At 46.6% G+C, this 20,817-nt stretch overlaps 1 protein-coding gene across 1 annotated transcript in view; it reads left to right on the top strand.

Moving 5' to 3' along the window:
• The window catches only part of POLB (DNA polymerase beta), a 188,814-nt gene that overhangs the window by 66,384 nt on the left and 101,613 nt on the right, over nucleotides 1-20,817 (top strand). Inside the window, exons 3-6 of the mRNA XM_085634088.1 lie at nucleotides 4,402-4,468; nucleotides 5,585-5,659; nucleotides 6,611-6,669; nucleotides 6,989-7,038. Coding sequence (XP_085490214.1) covers nucleotides 4,402-4,468; nucleotides 5,585-5,659; nucleotides 6,611-6,669; nucleotides 6,989-7,038 — 251 coding nt within the window. The remainder of the gene's footprint in view (nucleotides 1-4,401; nucleotides 4,469-5,584; nucleotides 5,660-6,610; nucleotides 6,670-6,988; nucleotides 7,039-20,817) is intronic.

The raw sequence follows: 20,817 nt of genomic DNA, 5'->3' as shown, positions 1-20,817 counted from the left end.
CAGCACCCTGCTGAATCAGAGACCCTGAGGGCGGAGAAGAGTGTTCCCAGTGGCTGGGGCTGGTAAAGAGGAGCATGAAGTGCCCCATAATGCCTCACCAGGCATTTGGAAATCTGCCGTTTTGGTGCTTTGTGGCCCCCAGAGGAGGGGGGTCACCCTCACTTGTGAAAAGGTGCTGGGGGAGCTGCTGGAGGAGCGCGAAGTCTTCCCCCCCAGCACGAATAAATCTGCCATTTTGGTGCCTGGGGACACCCTCATGTGTGTAAAGGGGTGCAGGGGGGCTGCAGAAGCACCGCAGTCTCCCCCAGCATAAAGAAGAACAGTCCACCCCTAAGTTTCACGGAGGCATCTGAAAGAATAACCCCTCAAGGGCTCAGCCAGCCTTTAACACCTTCTAGGCTGGAACTTATGTTCTACAGCTGAGGGTGTACTATGAAGTGTATCATGGAGTGAAGGGCTGAGTTGGGGATGTCTGGAGAAGGGCATCCCCTGGAGGTGAAGTGGTGTAATTGCACCGAAATGCATTTACTATTGGTTATTTCTTTTTAGGTGGACTGAAAGTCACATGTGTAAAGTGAAGTACCTGTGTAAGGTGAAGTTAAGCTAAATGGAGTTATGTTGCTGAACCTTCCTGCTAGGGGGTCTGGCTGTATTTACGTAATCCCATGCTTTTACCTGTGATTCCTTTTAAAGTGAAGAGGCGCACTGCAGGAGAAGTGTAGTTGCCAGGAGTACTTCTTTTGAAGGGACTGTAAGTCACATGTGTAAGGAGATGTCATAAGCCAAGTGGGGCTATGTTGCCAGACAGTCCTGCTAGGGTGTCTGGCTGTATATGCGCAATCCTGTGATTTCATCTGTGATGCCCTTAGGGGCTGCAATTGCAATGCATTCAAATGATCAACCAAGGTGATGAGTACTGTCATTCTAAAGTGTGCGTAAACATGGATTCTTGTTGCTGTGCTTAGGTGAAGACCCCAGACTGCTAGCCCTTAAGATATTGAGGTGCATACTTTATGGTCAGTAGGAGATGCTCAGTCAGGGTCATGTGTCACCAAGGCAGGTTTACCCCTTTTTAATGCTTGTTGAGGTAATGGGGTGGGTCGCCACTGGGATGGTGCCAGTGCGCAGGGCCCTCGCTCCAGGTTATGTTCAACTAACTGCATTGGGGGCAAGTTGATGTGCATACATGGGAGTGGTGGTACTAGACCCCACCCCCCTGCGGGAGGGGTGGAGATGTTATGCAATGTCACAAAGTAATTCCAACAGCTTTATGTATATTTGTAAATTGGTGCATAGTATTGAGTGGTGTGTGTGTTTAATAAATGTACTCTTACTTTTATAAATCAAAGTACAGACTGGACAATCAATTATTGAGTGTTATTTTTGTGCACCTGCAAATGGCGATTACTAGCCCACACCACCTCCCTTGAGTAAGCCTCAGACTGCTCTGCAACGCTACCCTCTGAGAGTCAGGCGCTACAATTGGGTGTTTGGTTCCCAGTGGAGGACAAATGTAGTCATGTTATTTGTGCAGACCTCACAGATGCTGCCTCGTTTTCCAACGTATGTATTCTGAACTTTACTCTTTTTACAAACCACAAGATGAGAAGATACCCTGTCATTTGGTGGTGGGGGGGGGGGGGGCAGTGCTATGTTCGCCACCCTGACTGATTCGCTGTCCACAGCAGCTCCCTCGGTCAGTCAGGAAGGTAGGGTTGATGTGTTGTATATCATAGTAGTGGCTATGAATGAACTTACCTTCATATGCCAGCAGTTATGATGTGCGTGTAGACAGTAATGGGGCTGAATGCCATAACTCGCATTCCCTGACACCACGTACGCTGAATGGCTGTTCAGGGGATAAATCTAAACATGATGCTGATGCCAGTGGCTGAAGGAAACTCATCCGTAGCTCAGTGTATATATGCAGACCTGTGGGCAGGTTCTAAATGACAATGCATTACAAGTAGCCAATGACTGAAGAGGTTTTGTCGAAGGCCCCTTATATGTATGTAATGTTCTATATTATTATTTGTATTGATTGCAAGAAATCCGGAGAGGCAACTAAAGTTGTCTCTGGCCCAGATCTAAAAATGTCCGTACAACAGGCCATGGTATTTTCAATTTTCCCTAATCAGTCTACTTTGATTCCTGTGGGACACAACATTCTCCCTCCTGTGGTTTTATGGCGCCATAGACCAGAGTCCCAAAGAGATAGTTTCAAAACTACCTCGTGTGAGATTACATTGGTTATCAAACAGCCAGGTTTTCAAACGTTTGCAAAAAAGCAGATCATCTGCTCCTTTTTCTCCAGCCCAGAAAGAGAATTCCATTGGCTATAGCCATACCCAGGTGAATAGCATCCCTTAACCCCGCTCCCCCGCCCCCCACAACTCTCCAGAGAAGTAGAATTTCACAATCTCTGCAAGAGGCGGAAAACAGGACTTCTTGATGGAAAAATGGATGCTTGACACGATTCTTTGAAATGAATTCTCTTCATGATTGGCAGCCAGTGCTTTAATTTAATTATCGACTTAATTCATGGTTGAGAAAATCCATGATTTATAGGGTTCAAAATATTTAACAGTTTACATTAATATAACATTGGGATAAGTCCAATGATAAATGCAATGCTGAGATGCTCTGAGCTTTAACCTACTTGATATTCAGCAACATCTGCATACATGAAAGGGCAGAAACCTAAGGCATGCAGAAGATGATCCGGTGCGTTTAGACAAAGATTAAAAAACAAAGTTGAAGTGCCGAACTCTACATTACCCCTGCAACATATTTAGGTGCAGAAGTAAAAGCATATAAATGGATACCGGAAATATAGATCTATTCCAGGCCAAAACGTTCCCTTAAATTTGAGACACTATATTTATAAGTAAAGGACTAACAGTATCTGAAGGAGATATTTATAAGATAGGCAGATCTTGGGTGGATAGCTTGGTTTGCTATTAGGAATACATTTCTCAAAAGCCATAGAGGTGAAAGACACAAAACAGTATGACCAATCAGATGTTGGTAGGAACACAAGAAGGTTTCTGTATAATAAATCCTTAGTTGTAAAGCGTGAACATTTCACCCCTTAATGTTTCAAGGCGCGGGGACATAGGGGAGATTAATTGAGCAATGCTCAGTCGCATGATTCTGAGCTAAGCTGCCGATCGAACCGTGATCCCCGCGCTCTGGAGTCAGCCAATCTGCCCACTGCGCTGCCCCTCTCTGGGGCACATGCATCAAACTTCATTTTTGTGATTACCAAATAGCGATTTTTAAGAAATCATTATTAGGTAGTCGCAAAATGCAGTACATCAATAAAGGGTGCAAATAGCGATTCTCTAATTGAGATTCCTTAAGAATTGCAATCACATTTAGGGAATTGCTATTGCGACTCCATTCTTTCCTTTGGGCCTCCAGGCCCATAGGTGGGAATGGTCTTGCATTGCCTAAATTGCAATTACCTAATTTGCGATTACCAATTAGGTAATGCCAAGGCAAGGGTGCCCGGGGGCCTAAGGCCCCCCTGTGGCGCCCCCAGCACAAAAAAGGTGCACAGTAAGGCACACACATGCCCTAGGGGCATGTGTGCGCCACATGGCACTTTGAAAAATGCAGTTTTGTACATTTTTAAAAGTATGCACACATTAGCATCAACTTGGATTTGATGCTAGAGTTTCCTAAATGCACAGTTCGCATTTAAGAAAGGCTTCTTGCATATGCTTTAATTTGCATTCCCAATTTAGGTAATCACAAGAAATTTCGATTACCTGATTTACGAATCCCAAAAACTTTTCATGCATATGGGAAGGCCATTTTGCGTTAGCAAACGGAAGATTTTTGCGAATCACATTGATTGCGATCGCAAAATACCTTGCATGTGCCCCTCTCTGTATTAATTCTCTCTCCAATCAAGAAAGAAACTCTACGAAATCAAAATTGGCTTATGTCTCAAATTTAGCAGCACTTAAAACCGGATTGCCCAATACCTGATTTGCTTTGAAGATCTTATGCTGGGGATGTTCTGCTATTGTAAGCTTCCACTGACAAGTAAAGTTCCTCTGTGCATTTTGATCAAATGGTTATGCATTTTTCATATCCTCCCCTATTCTTCCTACTGCTTTGGCAGCACATTTCAAGTAGTGGCCTGTCTGTGGGCAAAAGCAGAGACCCACTGTTTAATTCCTTATTTGGCCGCTGAGATGGCATAGTTTTGTGATTAACTTAATAAGGCCTCACTGCTTGTACAATGGCGCTTTTCAGGCCAGTTGCACCGCACTCATTGCACAGACACCGACCCAGGACTTAGAATTTTTACAGAAAATATGAGCAGTTTGACTCTAAGCCTAACAAACCCACAGTTCAGATAAATGTTATTTTTATTTCTTCTCTTCTCAGGAAAGCAGCATCTGTTATTTCCAAATATCCAACTAAGATTAAAAATGGAAGTGAAGCAAAGAAACTGGTGAGTTATTTGATATGGGCTAATAGTTCTGCTATACTATAAGTAGGGTATTCTGTTTTCAGCTGTCTCCTTCCATTATATCGTTGAACTACCCAGAATATCTGTGTGGACATCTTCTGAACTTTGTTTGAGCTTCTTAAACAGAACTCAGGTCTCAATGCCCACCCTCCAAATCACAAAGATTAAATGCTGCCATAATGAGTGCATCGGCAGTTCTATATTTAAGCACAATACCCATGTAGAGGTCTAGTACAATTATTAATTTTTTTTTGAGTCAATGTCCCAATAGAGAGCAGTGGTGATTTGCACATGTTCTCAGTGGTTTCTCTTCTATTGTATTTTTCTTTTTAGTTTTTAATAACTTAGTTAGTATCAAGTTTTTTTCAGACTTTGTCACACCTCTGTCTGCAATATGATGAGTCACAATAAGTAAAATATTGCACAGGCGCACTCAGGCTGTTTTCACCATGGGCACTTTTTATAAACTCCCCAATAGGAATGTGTTAATCCTGCCCATCTTTACATTTTACTAGCCCATTCACGTTTTTTTCCGAGCACATTAACAAAATATGTAACTAATTCATTTTCCTGGAATAATGACCTTAGAATTGATATTTGCATTCTTATGTTTTTTCTATGCCTGAGCTAATAAAGGATTAGAAATTTGTCAAAGTTTTTATGTGACTTCAGTCGTACTCTTTACTGACCTTGATTATGAAGCCCTGACCACTTTACTTTGGGTTAGCTGTTTTTTCGTATTATTGTTGATGTTTTTGCAAATCGTATTTTTCTCTAATAAACAACGCTTATCTTTCCTATTTATGACGCCGGGTGTGATGGGAAGGTGTTGGGGCTGCTGTGGGTAAGCTGTGTGTCGTAGAGATCAATCGCATATGTTGGGCTCATGATGTTTTAACCTAGGTGGTTCTAATATATTTGGAATGTCTTTTGCTGAACAGTCATTCAGTAGTGCTTTTTTTGGTTTAAACTACGGCTGCATGGTTTGCTGAAGGCCGAGAAGAGATGCCTTTTAAGTTCTAGGTTATTTTGTCACTGGAGCATACACATGTGCACAGGAAACTGTTTAACATATTTGAATTTTTGTTCTTTATTTAGGAAGGAGTTGGTGCCAAAATTTCTGAAAAGATTGATGAGTATTTAACAACCGGAAAGTTGCGGAAGCTGGAAAAGGTGATTTTTGTTTTCCTTCCCTTTATAAACCGGGATCATAAACTCTTTCACCTGCACATCCACATTACCCTTTCTCACTACCCTCCATCACCCTAGTGCCACCTGGTCTCTTGTGACCGTTGCTGCCCGCATTTAGTCACCACCATCGCTTCTTTTATCCCATGTCACCTGCTGCCATCCTTAGAAACCGTTTTCGATCTTTCATCTTCCTTTGTCAGTTCTGGCCTCCCTACAACAGTTATCACTCAACATTCAAGAGCTCTGATACAATTTATTTCATGAGTCCTTGTCACCCAAGATTATTAAATAGCCCTGATGTCATCTTTGAACTCGAGCTGTGATGGCATATCTAATTTTTCAAAAGCAAATCTGTGAGTAGCTGATGCTATCAATGAACTAGTGAAGCCTTCCAGAGCTATAGCACCACATGCCACCCAATGAGAAATCTGTCGCAGTTTCCTTGTGATTTGATGCAGCACTGTCTCTGCCCCTGAAATATCGGTCCCCATTGCTGTCTTGTAAATGCATTTTTACACGGTATTGATGAGCATTCCAGATGCAATGAAGTATAATAGTCTGTACATTGAAATATTTGACCATGTACTCTCCAGAAAACAAGTGTAACTTTTTCAAATCAATAGTGTTGTTAGTGTGTTGTATTCCAAGACCATGCAGTACATGTTTAGTGGCTTCCTGGTTTGTGGAATGTACATCCTCTCTTCTCTTTCACACTAGCGATCATTGCTTCATCTAACTAACTGTTGTGTGGAAGCATGTGCTGGCCTCTGACCTATAAATATTTCCGTTATCCCTAAGAAGCAGGATTTTAAAATGTACCTTCTGATGTCATAGCCTGAGAAATAAATCATGGTATAACATAAAACATCAGTTAGTATATTATTTTTGATTTGCGCAATGACCTGATTTATTTAATGATTATCCTTTCTGTAGATTCGAAATGATGATACCAGTTCTTCAATCAATTTCTTGACTCGAGTGACTGGAATCGGGTAGGCATGATTTTTCTTTTCCCAGTAGTTTTCAAATTGTAGTCTTCCCACTAACTAGCTGCATGCCGAAGAGTTGACTTCTGGGCTGCTATTCTAATTGGTTGTGTTTTTGGCTGTATACCTTGAAAGATAGGCTCTGGACTGCAGACATGGGACCAGGTGCTGTAGGTTACCCCTTGTGTTTGTAAAATCAGTTCTGCCTTGACAGAGAGTGTACTAGACTGGTAGACTGTACAGTGGATTGCAAGCAATGAACTTATTATTTGCATGTCGATTCTGCTGAGTTGTATTTTCATTAGATGTGTTTTCTTTTCTTTAGCCCTGCAGCTGCTCGCAAGCTATTCGATGAGGGAATCCGAACCTTGGAAGGTTGGTAAAGAATTATAAAAGTTATGTTCAAGGCATGTGTAGCTGTAGATACACTTGCTGTGCATACTTCTGCCATCTAGTTTTCAGTCTGGATATGTCCAAGTTGTTTTTCTTCGAAAAAGTCTTGCAAGTCACTCCTCCTCTTTCTGCTAATGCGCCTGGCCATCGACTCCATTGTTAGATTGTTTTCTTTCCACCATTGGGCTCGAACTTGTGCTCTGGTTCGACACTGTCATGGTGCACTTTTTCAGGCGACACTGGCGCCTTCCCTCAGCCTTTATTGTTTTTGATTGCGTTTTTCCTTTCCCTTCATTTCAGATGAACAAGTCCTGTTTCAACCAGGTGTCTCTCCGTCAAACTCGGGCCCACAAGGGCCTTCGTCTTTCGGGGCCTCCTTCCAACTACAACCAAACCCCTCCCCCCAAATGTCCTCAGGCTGATGGAACAGATATATTTTCGCTATTTGTCCTTGCTGCAATGTGAAACATCCTCGGATAGATCTCCGTCTGGTCTGTAATTTGTGTCTGTCTCCTGAGCACAAGTTTTTTTTGCTACACCTGCCTCTTCTTCTGTTAGAAGAAAACACTCTGCAACTGCTGAGCTCGAGCGGAGACGATACCCTGAACCTTTTTGGCCCTGAAGACATCATGGGGGAAAAACATCCACAACCAGCGGCGGATGAAGAGGCTTTCTCTCCCCCCTACCTTCCCACCCGACGACATCTCTGTGTCTAATCTCGAGATTGAAGATCTTTGACCAGCGCAGCCAGCTGACTACAGCAGCTCCCCCCACCTCATCCCTCTTGACACTGATACCATGCTGAGCAACTCCCTCCAAAGGGTCGTCCAGCTACTCTGGCGCACCAGAGGTGGAAACTGTCAGGCCGCCACTGCCTTCGGGCCATGGTCGACACCAACTTCAATCTTCGGATGCAACTCTCAGCTCAGCGTCAGAGAAAACAACAAGATCTACTGCTTCAGCACTGGCCGCTTCTGCCGCGGAGCCAAGCCAACTATTGTAGCTGGCAATTTGGGTGTCGGAGCTGAGACCATCGCCACCGACCAGCAAATCCGGACACGGCTTGGGGACCTTCGAGACGATTTGCCATATACTTGAGGAGATAAATGACGCCCGGCAGAAACAACTCATGATACATCTCCTCACAGGCTGGATACTCATCCGCCCTCTGGGATCTGATGCCCATCCGTCCAAACTGTAGCTGTTCTTCGAGGAAGCCTTGGACATGCCACCTTCACAAAAGCAATGCAAGAAAGTGGACAAGGCTACAAGCCCCTTGCCTGTCACTCCCACCACCTCATTCAGCTCCACAACACTCAACCTGTCCAACCCCTTCTCCAGGTGACCCTGTTCTCTATACACCTCGGGGATTGACTCATTTAAACCTGGGGGTGACATTTTACACTCTTTTCTAGGGGAGTCCCTGGGACACTTACAATGCTGACGCACTAGGGGACACAGATCCCTACCTGTACCTGGCCCATCCCTCCCCTCCTGACCTCCTACCCGAAATCTATTGGTAGATCTGCCTCCTTCCACAAGGTGGATCTCCACACTGAGCCTCTAGAGGAGGACTTCCTTTTTGAGACGCTGTTCTCCGTCCAGTACCAACCCCATGCTTAAAGGCATGCATCGTCACACCCCGGAGTTTTCACACCACTGTCCATGCCATGGTCATTACACCTCGGGTGGACAAAAAATACAAAGCTTGCCCTTCTGACCATCTGTGTAGCCAGCTTCCCCCTGACTCTCCAGTGATTCACTCTCACCTATAAAAGGGTAAGATGGGGAGTCTCATTCCCTCGTGACTCAAAAGACTTCTTCGAAGAAAAACAACTTGCACACTTCTGGGCATAAACACTAGATGCCAGGAGTATGCACAGCATGTGAATCTACTGCACTGCATGCCACAAACAAATGCTTACTCGGTAAGTAAAGTTTTCCTTTCAGGACTTCTAACTTTCAGTTTAATACCCAAATCAGATCAAGGTGAATGTAGGGTACCCAAATAGCAATGGAGAGAAGACCTTTAAAGGAAGAGTAGGGGTCAACATAGCTGGCATGCATGCATTTCATGTAGTCAACATGCGGGTTTTGTTAAATGCCCATACTCAAGAACATCTGAAATGTGACTTATGATCTTTTTCCCCGAACCTCTACATTTTAACTGGCAGAGAAAGTGGAATAACACATGATTTTCAATTATTATGTTTTTGTTTATAGCTTCTTTTAGTGGAGTGGGAGTTATGAAAGATTCTTTGAAGAAACACTTAAGTCTTCAATTGCAAAGAATAGTGCTCCCATTGTAGGGATTTTTTGTGCAACTAGCATGTTCTGATAAATCGTGGTATATTGTGCTCTCATGCAGTGAATTGATATATCAAAAAGAAACACTATCTTGTGTTTATTCAAAGTAACTGTGTTCAACTTTAAAAAACTTATTTTAAGAGGCAAGCTGAATTCCAGTTAGTGCTAGGGAAGGGTCCAAACAGTTGTATGTTGAGCAGAACCTGATCTACAATTTTACTCTGTGTACCAAGACCTATCTGACTTTCACAAACACCAGACTATTGTGGAATTACTCGGGTTTTCTTTAGTAGTGTGACTCCCTTTTCCTGTGATTACATTCCAAACTATTTCCATGTGTAGCGAAAAAAGATGGTTTTTGTTGCTAAGGGAGCAAGTTATAATTGAACCTCTCAATTTTCCCATTTTTCTTGAGATAAATACAGACAAAACGGTGTTTTTGCTGTCTTATATATTTTTCGTTTTTTGAAAATAAATAGAAATTCGTCTAATTTTCCATGAGTCCTTCAGCTGTCATTCACGACCTCCAGGACAATAGCTGTGCAAAACAGACAGTACTATAATGCTAATATTTTCACTTGAGTGTAATGTTAGATTTTATTTGGATGTTAGATGGCTTAATCTGGACAGGCTTCCAAGTACAAGTCCTTATTTATAAATTAAATAAACGTGGAAATGTACTTGATATGACGACTCTGTGAACGCACAAAATACATATGGATAAATACCTCTAAAATAGGCAAAATAATTATGGATACGTACGGACATAAATGTGCAAAAATCAATACCATTTAATTGGGAGCCCTTGTTATAATATTTCATAAAGGGCCTGTTCACAAAAAGATTTGGGAAACTTACAAATATTAATCCTATGATTTGCATGCATTACTGACATTTTTAGGATTCACAAAAATCAACAGGTTTACCTGTGGAAATCTAGGCATCCTCGATTTCCGCATCTACCTGTTACCAGCTTGCTCATGTGAATTGACTGCAGTGCTTTCATTCCATATGAATGCGTATGGAGGATATACGTCCGTCCACTGCTTATGCAGAAGCTCTTGATCAGGAAATGGACTTTTGTAGCTGACAGTATGAAGGTTTACCCTGTTGTTCCACTTTGGAGTCTGACAAGGCTATGTAGATGCTTTTTTGGCAGCAGCAAATGTAACATCTTGGATGGGAATTGCTGATATCCATGATGTTCTTCCCTTCGAGATTTGCTCTGACTTCGTTGGTAAAAGTTGGGACACCTCACAGGATTGTTTTATGTCCGTTTACTGTGGGCTATGTGGATAGTCGCATCTAGAGCATCGCGCTGAAAGCATATATGGACAGACCAGCTTGTGCGACCTCCATCCATTTTTCCATGGGTGCCTACCAAGACGTTCTGCCCTTCTTTTATTTTTAAAACCAAAAGTATAATTGATTTTTTTTCTTGTTCTAGCTGTGAAGAAGCTCTGTTCTGTACAGTACTCTTATCTCAGTGATCCAGTGCTTGTAAGGCATGGTTAATTCCCGGTTTTATTAGCATCGTGTGTTTTAAAGTCAACCAAGTTGACCCTTCCCTCTTACAGAAATGTAACCTGGTAGGCAAAAACCTATTGTTGATTAGATCAAAAACGAAGTGGGCTTTGGCCCAGCCCATTGGTTGCCTTTGTTGCAACTCCTATTTGCTTGCTTTTTATTCACCGGCTTTCCTTATCCATCTTGGGTTTGTACCCTCCCATGGAACATAGCCTTTTTACAACCATTTTGATAGGATAACTTGAATACTTCCACTGCTCACGTTTAGGAACGACTTTTTCTTTCAGCAATCCTAAAAGTGTGTGTGTTTTCCAGCTTTCTCTCTCATTTCCCTCCCCCAAACACCTGCCCCTGTGCATTCTGATTTGCTACCTTTTTCTTCTGTGCTAATCTATACCTCATGTGCTTCTTCACCCTGTGGTTTGTTGTTCTCTCCCTCATGCTGATTTGTCCCTTCTCTCCCCCACCCAGCTTTGCTTTTGTTATACCCTTTTCTTTCTTATTTTTTTTTCTTATTTCTTGTTTTAGATGGCCAGAAGCTGCCATTTGCTGCAGTACAGAAGCGCTTTTGCTTTAAAAAATAATATTCTTGTGATGATGAAGGTGCAAGCATGCTTTCATCACAAGTGTGTGCATACCAGCAGAAGGACATGACCCACAGCAGTATCCGCTTCATCAAGCTCCTTTTTTTTTGCCATTGTTGCACAGTATCAATTAAAAGCATTGGCAAAGCCAGTAGGTCAGCAAGCTTGTTGGCTTTGCCAATGCTTGTTCCTCATTTACCCTTTAAAGTCAGTAGATTTTGTACTCTGGGTGTAGGAGATGGTATTGAAACTGTCCTGGCAGTGCTGGCCTGCTTCAGTGTTTTGTGAGATAGCACCAGACCTGCTTTGGGGCAAGTGTGTATCCAGCACTATAAGATGCACACTGTCAGAACCCCGTTTCAGAGGACCACGGTGCAAGCAGGTGCACTGGGCCCAACCATAAGGGTTGGGGCCTTTTACTCCTGATATCCCGGGGCCTGGGCTACTATGCGTCCTGAGCAACTGGGCCAAGCACCCTGTGACCAAGCAGGTCGCTCCCTCTGCCACTGCGCAGACCCCCTGTGTGCCGCTGCTGCTGCTCCGTGTTGTCTGCTGCCTCCCTGCAGACTGGTCTGTTTGACTGCGTGTCATCTTCTTCCCTGTTGACTGTGTTTTCGGTTTTTTTGCCTACTGTTGACTGTGTTTTCGTTTTTACCTACTGTTCCACTTGCCCCTTGTTTTCATTTTTGTGCCCGCTGTGCCTGTCTCTCCCCCCCCCTGCCCCCTCTTGCCTTCTGTGCCACTTTCTCCCGCCGCTCGCGTCCCACGCGGCCCCGCCCCCTCGCTTCCCATTGGCCGCTCCGCTCCCACCTCCCAGCTGCTCCTCCCTCCCTCTTCCCCTCATATGGAGGCCGCGCCCGTCCGCGCCCAGCGCCAGGACCCCTGGCCCTCGACGATGCCAGCCCACCCGACTGAGTTACGACGCCGCCACCCTCCATGCACTCAACACCGGCCGGACCCCCGCCTGCCACCGAGCCACCCCGAAACGCACCCACGGACCCTTCACCTGCCAAGCCTGCAAATTCACCTGCCTCCGGACCTGCACCACACCCGCCAGACCAGGCACCAACAACAACCACCTCAAGTGTATCCTGCTCAACACCCGCTCCGTCCACAAGCACGCCGTCGAACTCTGGAACCTCCTCGACACAACAGCGCCGGACGTCGCCTTCCTCACAGTAACCTGGATGAACGCCTCCTCAGCCCCCGACATCGCCATAGCCATCCTGGATGGCTACAAGATCACCCGGAGGGTCAACCAAACCGGAGGGGGCATCGCCATTGTCTACAGAAACACCATCCGCATCACGACTGACGACACCCTCACCGCCGCCGAGCACCTTCACTTCCAGATACACACCGACCCCAAAACCACCCTTAGAGGTGCTCTCATCTACAGACCCCCGGGATCACGCACATAATTCAGCGAAGCCATCGCAGACTTCATCATCCCGCTTGCCCTCACCTCCTCGGACTACATCCTCCTAGGGGACCTCAACTGCCACCTGGAAAACAACAAGGACAACAACACCACCACCCTGCTAGACAACCTCGCCAACCTCGGACTCAAGCAACTAGTGAACACCCCCACCCACTACGCCGGCCACACGCTTGACCCAGTCTTCTCCTCCAGCAACCACATCTCCTTCAGCCACTCCACCAGACCACACTGGACAGATCACAGCTACGTCCACTTCAACTTCAGGAAAACCACGACCCACCACCACCCGCAACAGGCTCCCTGAAGATGCTGGAGCAAGATCACCACCGACCAGCTCACCACTTCCCTGAGCCAAAATCCTCCCGCCAACACTACGGACTCCAACGAAGCAGCCCGTAACCTCACACAGTGGCTCACCAACTGCGCCGATGCCCTTGCACCACTGAAGAATCCTCCCAACGGACCCGGCAGTAAGAAAACCTCGTGGTTCACCAACGACCTCAAAGACTCCAAGAATTCCTGCCGTACCCTCGAGAAAGCCTGGCGCCACGACCAGTCAACAGAAAACATGACAGCCCTCAAGAACGCCATCCGCAAACACCACCAGCTGATCCGCACCACCAAAAGGACAGCATTCGGAGAACGACTAGACAACACCCACAACAACAAGAAACACTTCAGCATCGTTAAAGAGCTCTCCAACCCCAGCTCCAGCAACAACGACATCACGCCCTCGCAAGACCTCTGCGACGCACTCGCCTCATTCTTCCACCGCAAGATCGCCGACATACACAACCGCTTTGGCGCCCAGACCACGCACCCAACCACCGAACCAACGCCCCCCACCACCACCCTCTGTGCCTGGACCCCCGTCAGCACTGAAGACACCACCCACGTGATGAACACGATCCACTCCGGCTCCCCAGCCGACCACTGTCCACACCACATCTTTAATAAAGCCGACTCCATCATCGCACCCCAACTCCGGAACATCATTAACAACTCCTTCGCATCTGCCACCTTTAAGGAGAGCTGGAAGCATGCGGAGATCAGCGCCCTCCTAAAGAAACCCACCGCGGACCCCACGGACCTCAAGAACTTCCGCCCCATCTCGCTCCTCCCTTTCCCCGCTAAAGTCATCGAGAAGACCGTCAACAAGCAGCTAACCGCCTTCCTCGAGACAAACGGCTCCCTCGACTCATCACAGTCCGGATTCCGAGCAAACCACAGCACCGAGACCGCCCTCATCGCAGCCACCGACGACATCGGGTCCCTGCTCGACAACGGGGAAACTGCTGCCCTCATCCTCCTCGACCTATCGGCCGCATTCGACACAGTCTGCCACCGCACCCTAACAAACCGCCTCCACCACGCCGGGATCCAAGGAATGGCCCTGGAATGGATCACCTCCTTACTCTCCGACAGAACTCAGAGATTCCGCTTACCTCCCTTCCGCTCAGTGGCCACCAAGATCATCTGCGGCGTACCCCAAGGCTCCTCGCTCAGCCCCACCCTCTTCAACGTCTACATGAGCCCCCTCGCAGCCATCGCACGCCAACACAACCTAAAAATCATTTCGTACGCTGACGACACCCAGCTGATCCTCTCCCTCACCAACGACCCCACCACCGCCAGAGCCAGCCTCCAGGACGGAATGAAAGACGTCGCGGAATGGATGAAGCTCAGCCGTCTGAAACTGAACTCAGAAAGGACGGAAGTCCTCATCCTCGGACCATCCCCATCCGCCTGGGACGACTACTGGTGGCCCCCTGCTCTGGGCACCGCCCACGGACCACGCACGCAACCTGGGTTTCATCCTGGACTCCTCCCTCACGATGACCAAGCAAGTCAACGCCGTCTCGTCATTATGTTTCAACACCCTGCGCATGCTCCGAAAGATCTTCCGGTGGATCCCCACCGAAACCAGAAAGACGGTCACCCAGGCCCTCGTCAACAGCCGATTGGACTACGGGAACGCCCTCTACGCTGGAACCACAGCCAAACTACAGAAAAGACTCCAGCGCATACAGAACGCTTCTGCACGACTCATCCTGGACATCCCCCGACACAGCCACATCTCTGGCCACCTGAGAGACCTGCACTGGCTCTCCGTCAGCAAAAGGATCACGTTCAGGCTCCTCACCCACGCTCACAAGGCTCTCCACGACACGGGCCCCATATACCTCAACAGCCGCCTCACGTTCTACACACCCACCCGACAGCTCCGATCCACCAGCCTCTCCCTCGCCACCGTCCCACGGATTCGCAGAACCACTACCGGAGGAAGATCCTTCTCCTACCTGTCTGCCAAGACGTGGAACTCCCTCCCCACCCACCTCCGACTGACCAAGGACCATCTCTCCTTCAGGAAGCAACTCAAGACCTGGCTCTTCGAGCAGTAGCAGCACACTGCAAACGCCTTGAGACCCTTGCGGGTGAGTAGCGCGCTCTATAAATTTGATTGATTGATTGAAGTACTTCTTCAGCACTCTCAGTGGTAGTGTAGGTTGAACAGTCTTAGGCTTCCCGCGGGGGAGGTGGGAGGGGGGTGTGGAAGTAGACACAGGAGGGAGAACAAACACAGGCTCACAACTCAAGCTATGTTTAATAGCAGCAATAAGTGATTGTCGAGTCAAATACTTCTTTTCATGAAAAAAGGATTATTTATATACGTCCACAAAGTAAAATATGGCATACACAACCAATACACACACCTCCCTGAGGTTATGGTTCTAGTATTTATTAGGCAGGCCCCCGAGTCCCACTTCCCTCTCACTAGCATTAGTGGTTATTCCCCATTTACTGTCGACAGCATTCAGGTTAGGACCCACTAGCAGTCCATGTCTCAGGAGTCCCACTCCGACTCTCTTAGAACAGTCAGAAATGTTCCAGCTCTGAAGCGCTATCTGGCAGACCAGTTTCCCTGGACCTTTCCGGCCCTTCACTCAGTCTTATCTGCACAAGTAGGGATCGTCCAACTGGAGTCCGAGAGCATCTCTCTGGGGTATCGCATCGCTCAAACGTCTCTACAGGGGCCACAGCTGGGAGTTTTCTGTGCTCCACCGATGCAATCGTAAGTTTTCTTTGAGCTTCCCCACAAGGGGGTGGGGGGATTCCTATGCCTTCTGGTCCTCAGTTGGGGCTTTGGCCCCCATAGTGGCCTCCCCTTGCTAAGATGGCATCAACCAAGCTATGATCGTTTTCTTTCTGCATTGCCCCCTGTTGCATATTGGGTCACCACACCTACCCCAAACTCAAGTGACCACCTGATCGGCAAAGCAGTAGGTTCCTCTTCACGGCCCGATCGGCTTGGCAAAATTCATGGCGGCTCCATTTTGCATACAGGGTCACCAACTACATACCGCACAAAGGCAATTGACTGATCAGCACAGCAAACTTCACAGCAGCCCTATCTGGCATACGGGGTCGCCAACTTAAACCTGCACATGGACAATGACCCGATTGGTGCAGCAGCTGTCTCCTCACTACTCGGTAGGGGGTTCCACTTGTCAGGATGCTCCAATGGACCTTGCTCCCTCCAGTGCTCTCCTCGTCCTGACGGGGCTCACTGGTCTTAGCAATCAGACAAACACTGGTGTTTCAGGGGCTGGATGTTCCTGGGTGAGGTTCCTTTACCCAACTGGGAGACTGGCAGGCCTTAGCATTTATCCCTGGTCATAGGCAGACGTCTTGCAGAGAATCTCTTCCTCACACAGCCTGACTGCCTGCTTGACAGTTAACAATTTTGGGAGCCTTGCGCTCCCATTTTCCCGTTTTCATTTCCAGACACTGAATATAATTTAGTGTCTGAGTCTTTTGAAGTTTGTAGTTTGGGGGTCTGCTCTTGTGTAGTGCGTACCCCTCTGCCCTTCCCTTCGCCCAGAAAGCAATCAGTCAACAGCAGGAGTGTTTCCACATCTGATCGCCCCATCAGACAGTCTTTGGAAGTGACGATGGCTTCACACCTGGATGTCAGAATCATAACGAGTAGAGCAGAGGCGCTTGGGAAACTATTTGATACACATATCACCGAGGCTGTTATCAGACCCATCTCCTTCCTGAGAGGTGCCCAGGCCTCTGTCCAGTGACCCCTTCCTGAATAAAGGGGCACTCTTTGAAGGGTGCTGGAGAGCCTGGCCCTCCAGTGTGTCTCATCCAGCTCATAGGAATGCAGCAATCCACAAATCTGTCAGTGGGGATACATCCACCATCAGTCAGCCCTGGGTCTCCCAAAATGGAACCCAAAGTCTTCCACGTTTTGTACCATCCACAGGCACAAGGTGCCAGCACATGCATACCACACATGCATAACACACACACGCATAACACACACACACACACACACACACTCTCTCTCTCACTCTCTCTCACTCACTCACTCACTCACTCACTCACTCACTCGAATTAAGTACTCAGCAGTGGACCTTTTCATGAGTGAGACTGTAGGCCTCGCTCCAGAGGCACAGGTTACAAGTATTTGTAATGCAATAGGTCTCGCATTTTCAAAACTTTGACCTATTGGCATTGTGAAATGACAATGCCTTTTATTTATGTACATTTTGTACTTCTAGACGTTGCTTGCAGGTTTTGAAAACACAGAAATAAAAAGCATTGTCATTTATAATTCCAGTTGCTCAAAATCTTGCAAATGCGAGACCTATTGCATTGCAAATACTTGTTACCTGTGCAAATGCTTGTTAGAACTTTTGCCCTGTTTGTGACCGAAGCGTTATCCTGCAGATGTGAGAGGGGACTTGGTATCTGGCTTACTCTTCTCCTGAAGTCTTATTGGTCTGTTCTGGATCTTCTAAGGTGGTGTCCTGCAAGGCGGTGCGAGGTCCACCGCGAGCAACAGCAGACTGTTCCGGCTCACTACCTTTAGTTAGGACGTAATGATCTGGACATAACTTTGGTGTGCATGGATTGAGTGATAGAAAATGAGGTTATCACAGCGCTGATGTTTAAGATGATTGCAGCCCGCTGCTGGCATCCAGTGACCAACCTTAAAAAGGCTTTCTTGTACAGAAAAAAACAATGTTCTGACAGGTTAATATACCCAGAGTAAAGGCCTGATTACAACCCTGGTAACCAGTTCGGCCAAATACTTTCGTAGACCATTCTCATGGCTATGTTGCTTTAAATTTAGAATAGGCATGATGTAACATTTTAAAACTTTCAGATGTAAACAATGAGGATAGTTTGGACCTTGTGTAAAGAGCTGCAGTACAAACAACATCTGACGGCAGCACTAGCATTAGCATTTTAAAATGGGTATCGAGGGTCTATTTGCTAAAATGGAGTCACTTATATGTAAAGGAAACCATGTTCAGGCCAGACTTGGGAAATATACTGCTATACTGCTAGACTGAATGAGGCTGAATATTTCAAATTTGGAGGAAAAGCAGAAGAGGTGCCATCTACAGACCGGAAGTGCATGTCTACTGTGAAGCTACGGGAAGAGAAAAGTGAGGACCCTGAGGCCTTTCCTAATGTAAGGGCTCCCAGAGGTAACTCTGCATCCTACTGTGGAGAGACCATTTGTGAGGTCCCGATCTGACTAAGGGCCTGTTGTACAAAAGGGTTTTGCGTTATCAAAGCCTGCTGTGCACAAAATACAGGCTTTATTAGTGTAAACATGCATAGTCGCACTGTGCTGAAGGAACATTTAAGAGCCACGAATGGATTTGCGAGTCTTTGTCCACATTGTGACTCTGTGATGAGGGAGCCTCACTTCTTGCGACTCGTAAGTCTATAGTACTTCAGTTGCAAACTTTTGATTTCTTTAGTAGGTCTGACTTGGCACTGGCCTGACCAGACACTGGTTGTTCCTGACCGCAAAATTCCTAGCAGACCTAGAAATTAACATCGATAACTGAGAGCTGAGCAATAGAGACATGATGACACACAGACTGAGAAAATAAACGGATACCCAACACATCCAAACTAAGAGCAGTAACTCTTTACTTTAATGGTGGCTGCGCCTCTTTCTTTAGACGCTGCTCACTGTATTCAGGTTACAGTGAGCAGCGTCTAAAGAAAGGGGCATGGCCAACATTAAAGTGAAAGCACGGACGGAGCTCAGTCACAAATAAAAAAGCACATTTCTGTTGTGCAGCCGCTAAAGTGAAAGCGGACTGCGCTGCAAATTAATTAAATAAAGAAGCACTGCCACTAAAGTGAAAGCAGGCCTCGGTGTAAGATAAATAGGCGCATCCGCTAAAGTGAAAGCGGACCGCACTGCAAATTAAATAATGAAAGAAGCGCGGCCGCTAAAGTGAAAGCGGACCGCGCTGAATAAATGCATTAACAACAATGTAAAAGCGGGCCACAGCGTTGTGAGTGGAATAGGTGAAGACCATTATAGAAAATAGTGCTCACCGACTAGATGAAGCAGACCATGTAAGACCACAAGTAAAAAGTCCAGTCGTTAGGGGCGGTTACAAATACAGACAAGGCAGTACCAAGGAGGGACTAGTAATCCTATTCACAAATGAAAAGCAATGATTTTGAAAGGACTGTAACAGGAGCCAATTATAAAGATGGACGGGAAATGGGCGGAGCTTTAATTCCATTCCTCAGTACATCTTGTCTCACAGAGCAGCGCATGTGCTGCCCAGGGTCGACCTAAAGATCACTGATCACTACACCGTATGCTACCACCATTGCAATTGTGCTGCTTAACTCCTGGCCAAGGCAGTAACATTTTACTTCTATGAGGGTAGCACTTTGGACGCTCCTCCTGGTCCAACAAGACCTCAATCCGTTAGACAGGCCTAAGTCATGACGCACACATACGATCCTTGTTGGCCTAGGTCAACAAAAATAAGCACCAAGGATCCAGGCATCGTTTCAGCAGCGGTACTGAGGGCAGGGCTACATGTCCATCACCATGTGAGGGAATTTTCTCTCCCAACAGTTTTTTATTCATTGGTTATGATATGTTTTCTGGAATTCTCTCCAGAACATGAGCTGAGATACTCTCGTACCAAAGACTTAATTAATGTACCAACATGAGACCGGGAACCCAGGTGACTACAACTTCCTGCAATCCACTGAGCATTACATTAGTAAGGTGATTATTAGTTAACAATCAGTGCTATGAGACTCCCATAGCTGGTGGACATAAACACTCTTTCATCATGAATAGACAAACTCAAGAATTCACACTAGGAATGTATTGGATTCTGTGAAACTTACAGTCTAGAAACAGTAACTGAGAAATCACTCTGTTGGATTCTGTGATGCCCTGTTGGGATGGAAAAGTCCTAAGCATGGTTGAAGAGGTTTATCCCCTGCCTCGGGTGTCCAACTCTACTGTTGTCTGGATCCCTTACGCTGATTTCTTTTTTGTTGTTGTCATATGCGAACACAGATCATGCAGCTGCAGGACAGGTCGACTTTTGGTGCAATTAGTGAAGGCAGCAGGGAGGCCGGCAGGGTTGGCGACAAGTCAGTTGCAGGATCTTTTGTTCTTGTGGGGTGTGACTCTACTCCTCCATCTTCGACTCCAGTTCGGTAGGCTCTGTCTCTCTGGTGCCAGGAACTCCCCTAAATACTGAATTTAGGGCAGTAGCCAATGGGCTACTGACCCTTGGGGTCACTACTTCCCCTATATGACCACTTCCTGTGGGAAGTGGGCTTAATCCTGCTCCAGAATTCCTAAGTATGCCATCACAAAGATTGCTACTTCTGAAAATGTGTGTTCATCTCAGTGTATCCCACCCCAGAGGTACTAGTAGCCTGGGGGGTGGCACGCCTACCTGACTAGTTAATTTTAACGCCTGTCCAGGTGCAAAGGGGGTCCTGTACAAAGGGGAGGGCAGCTTCCTCTCCTGTGAGTGGAGCCAGATTCACATTCCAAAGGCAGCAGCTCTTTGAAGCTTGCCCCTCAAGTAAGGCTAC

Source organism: Triturus cristatus, chromosome 11 (assembly GCF_964204655.1).
Source record: "Triturus cristatus chromosome 11, aTriCri1.1, whole genome shotgun sequence".
Lineage (NCBI taxonomy): Eukaryota > Metazoa > Chordata > Amphibia > Caudata > Salamandridae > Triturus > Triturus cristatus.
Note: the sequence above shows the minus strand (reverse complement) of the source record. Positions and strands in the feature narration are given on the sequence as shown.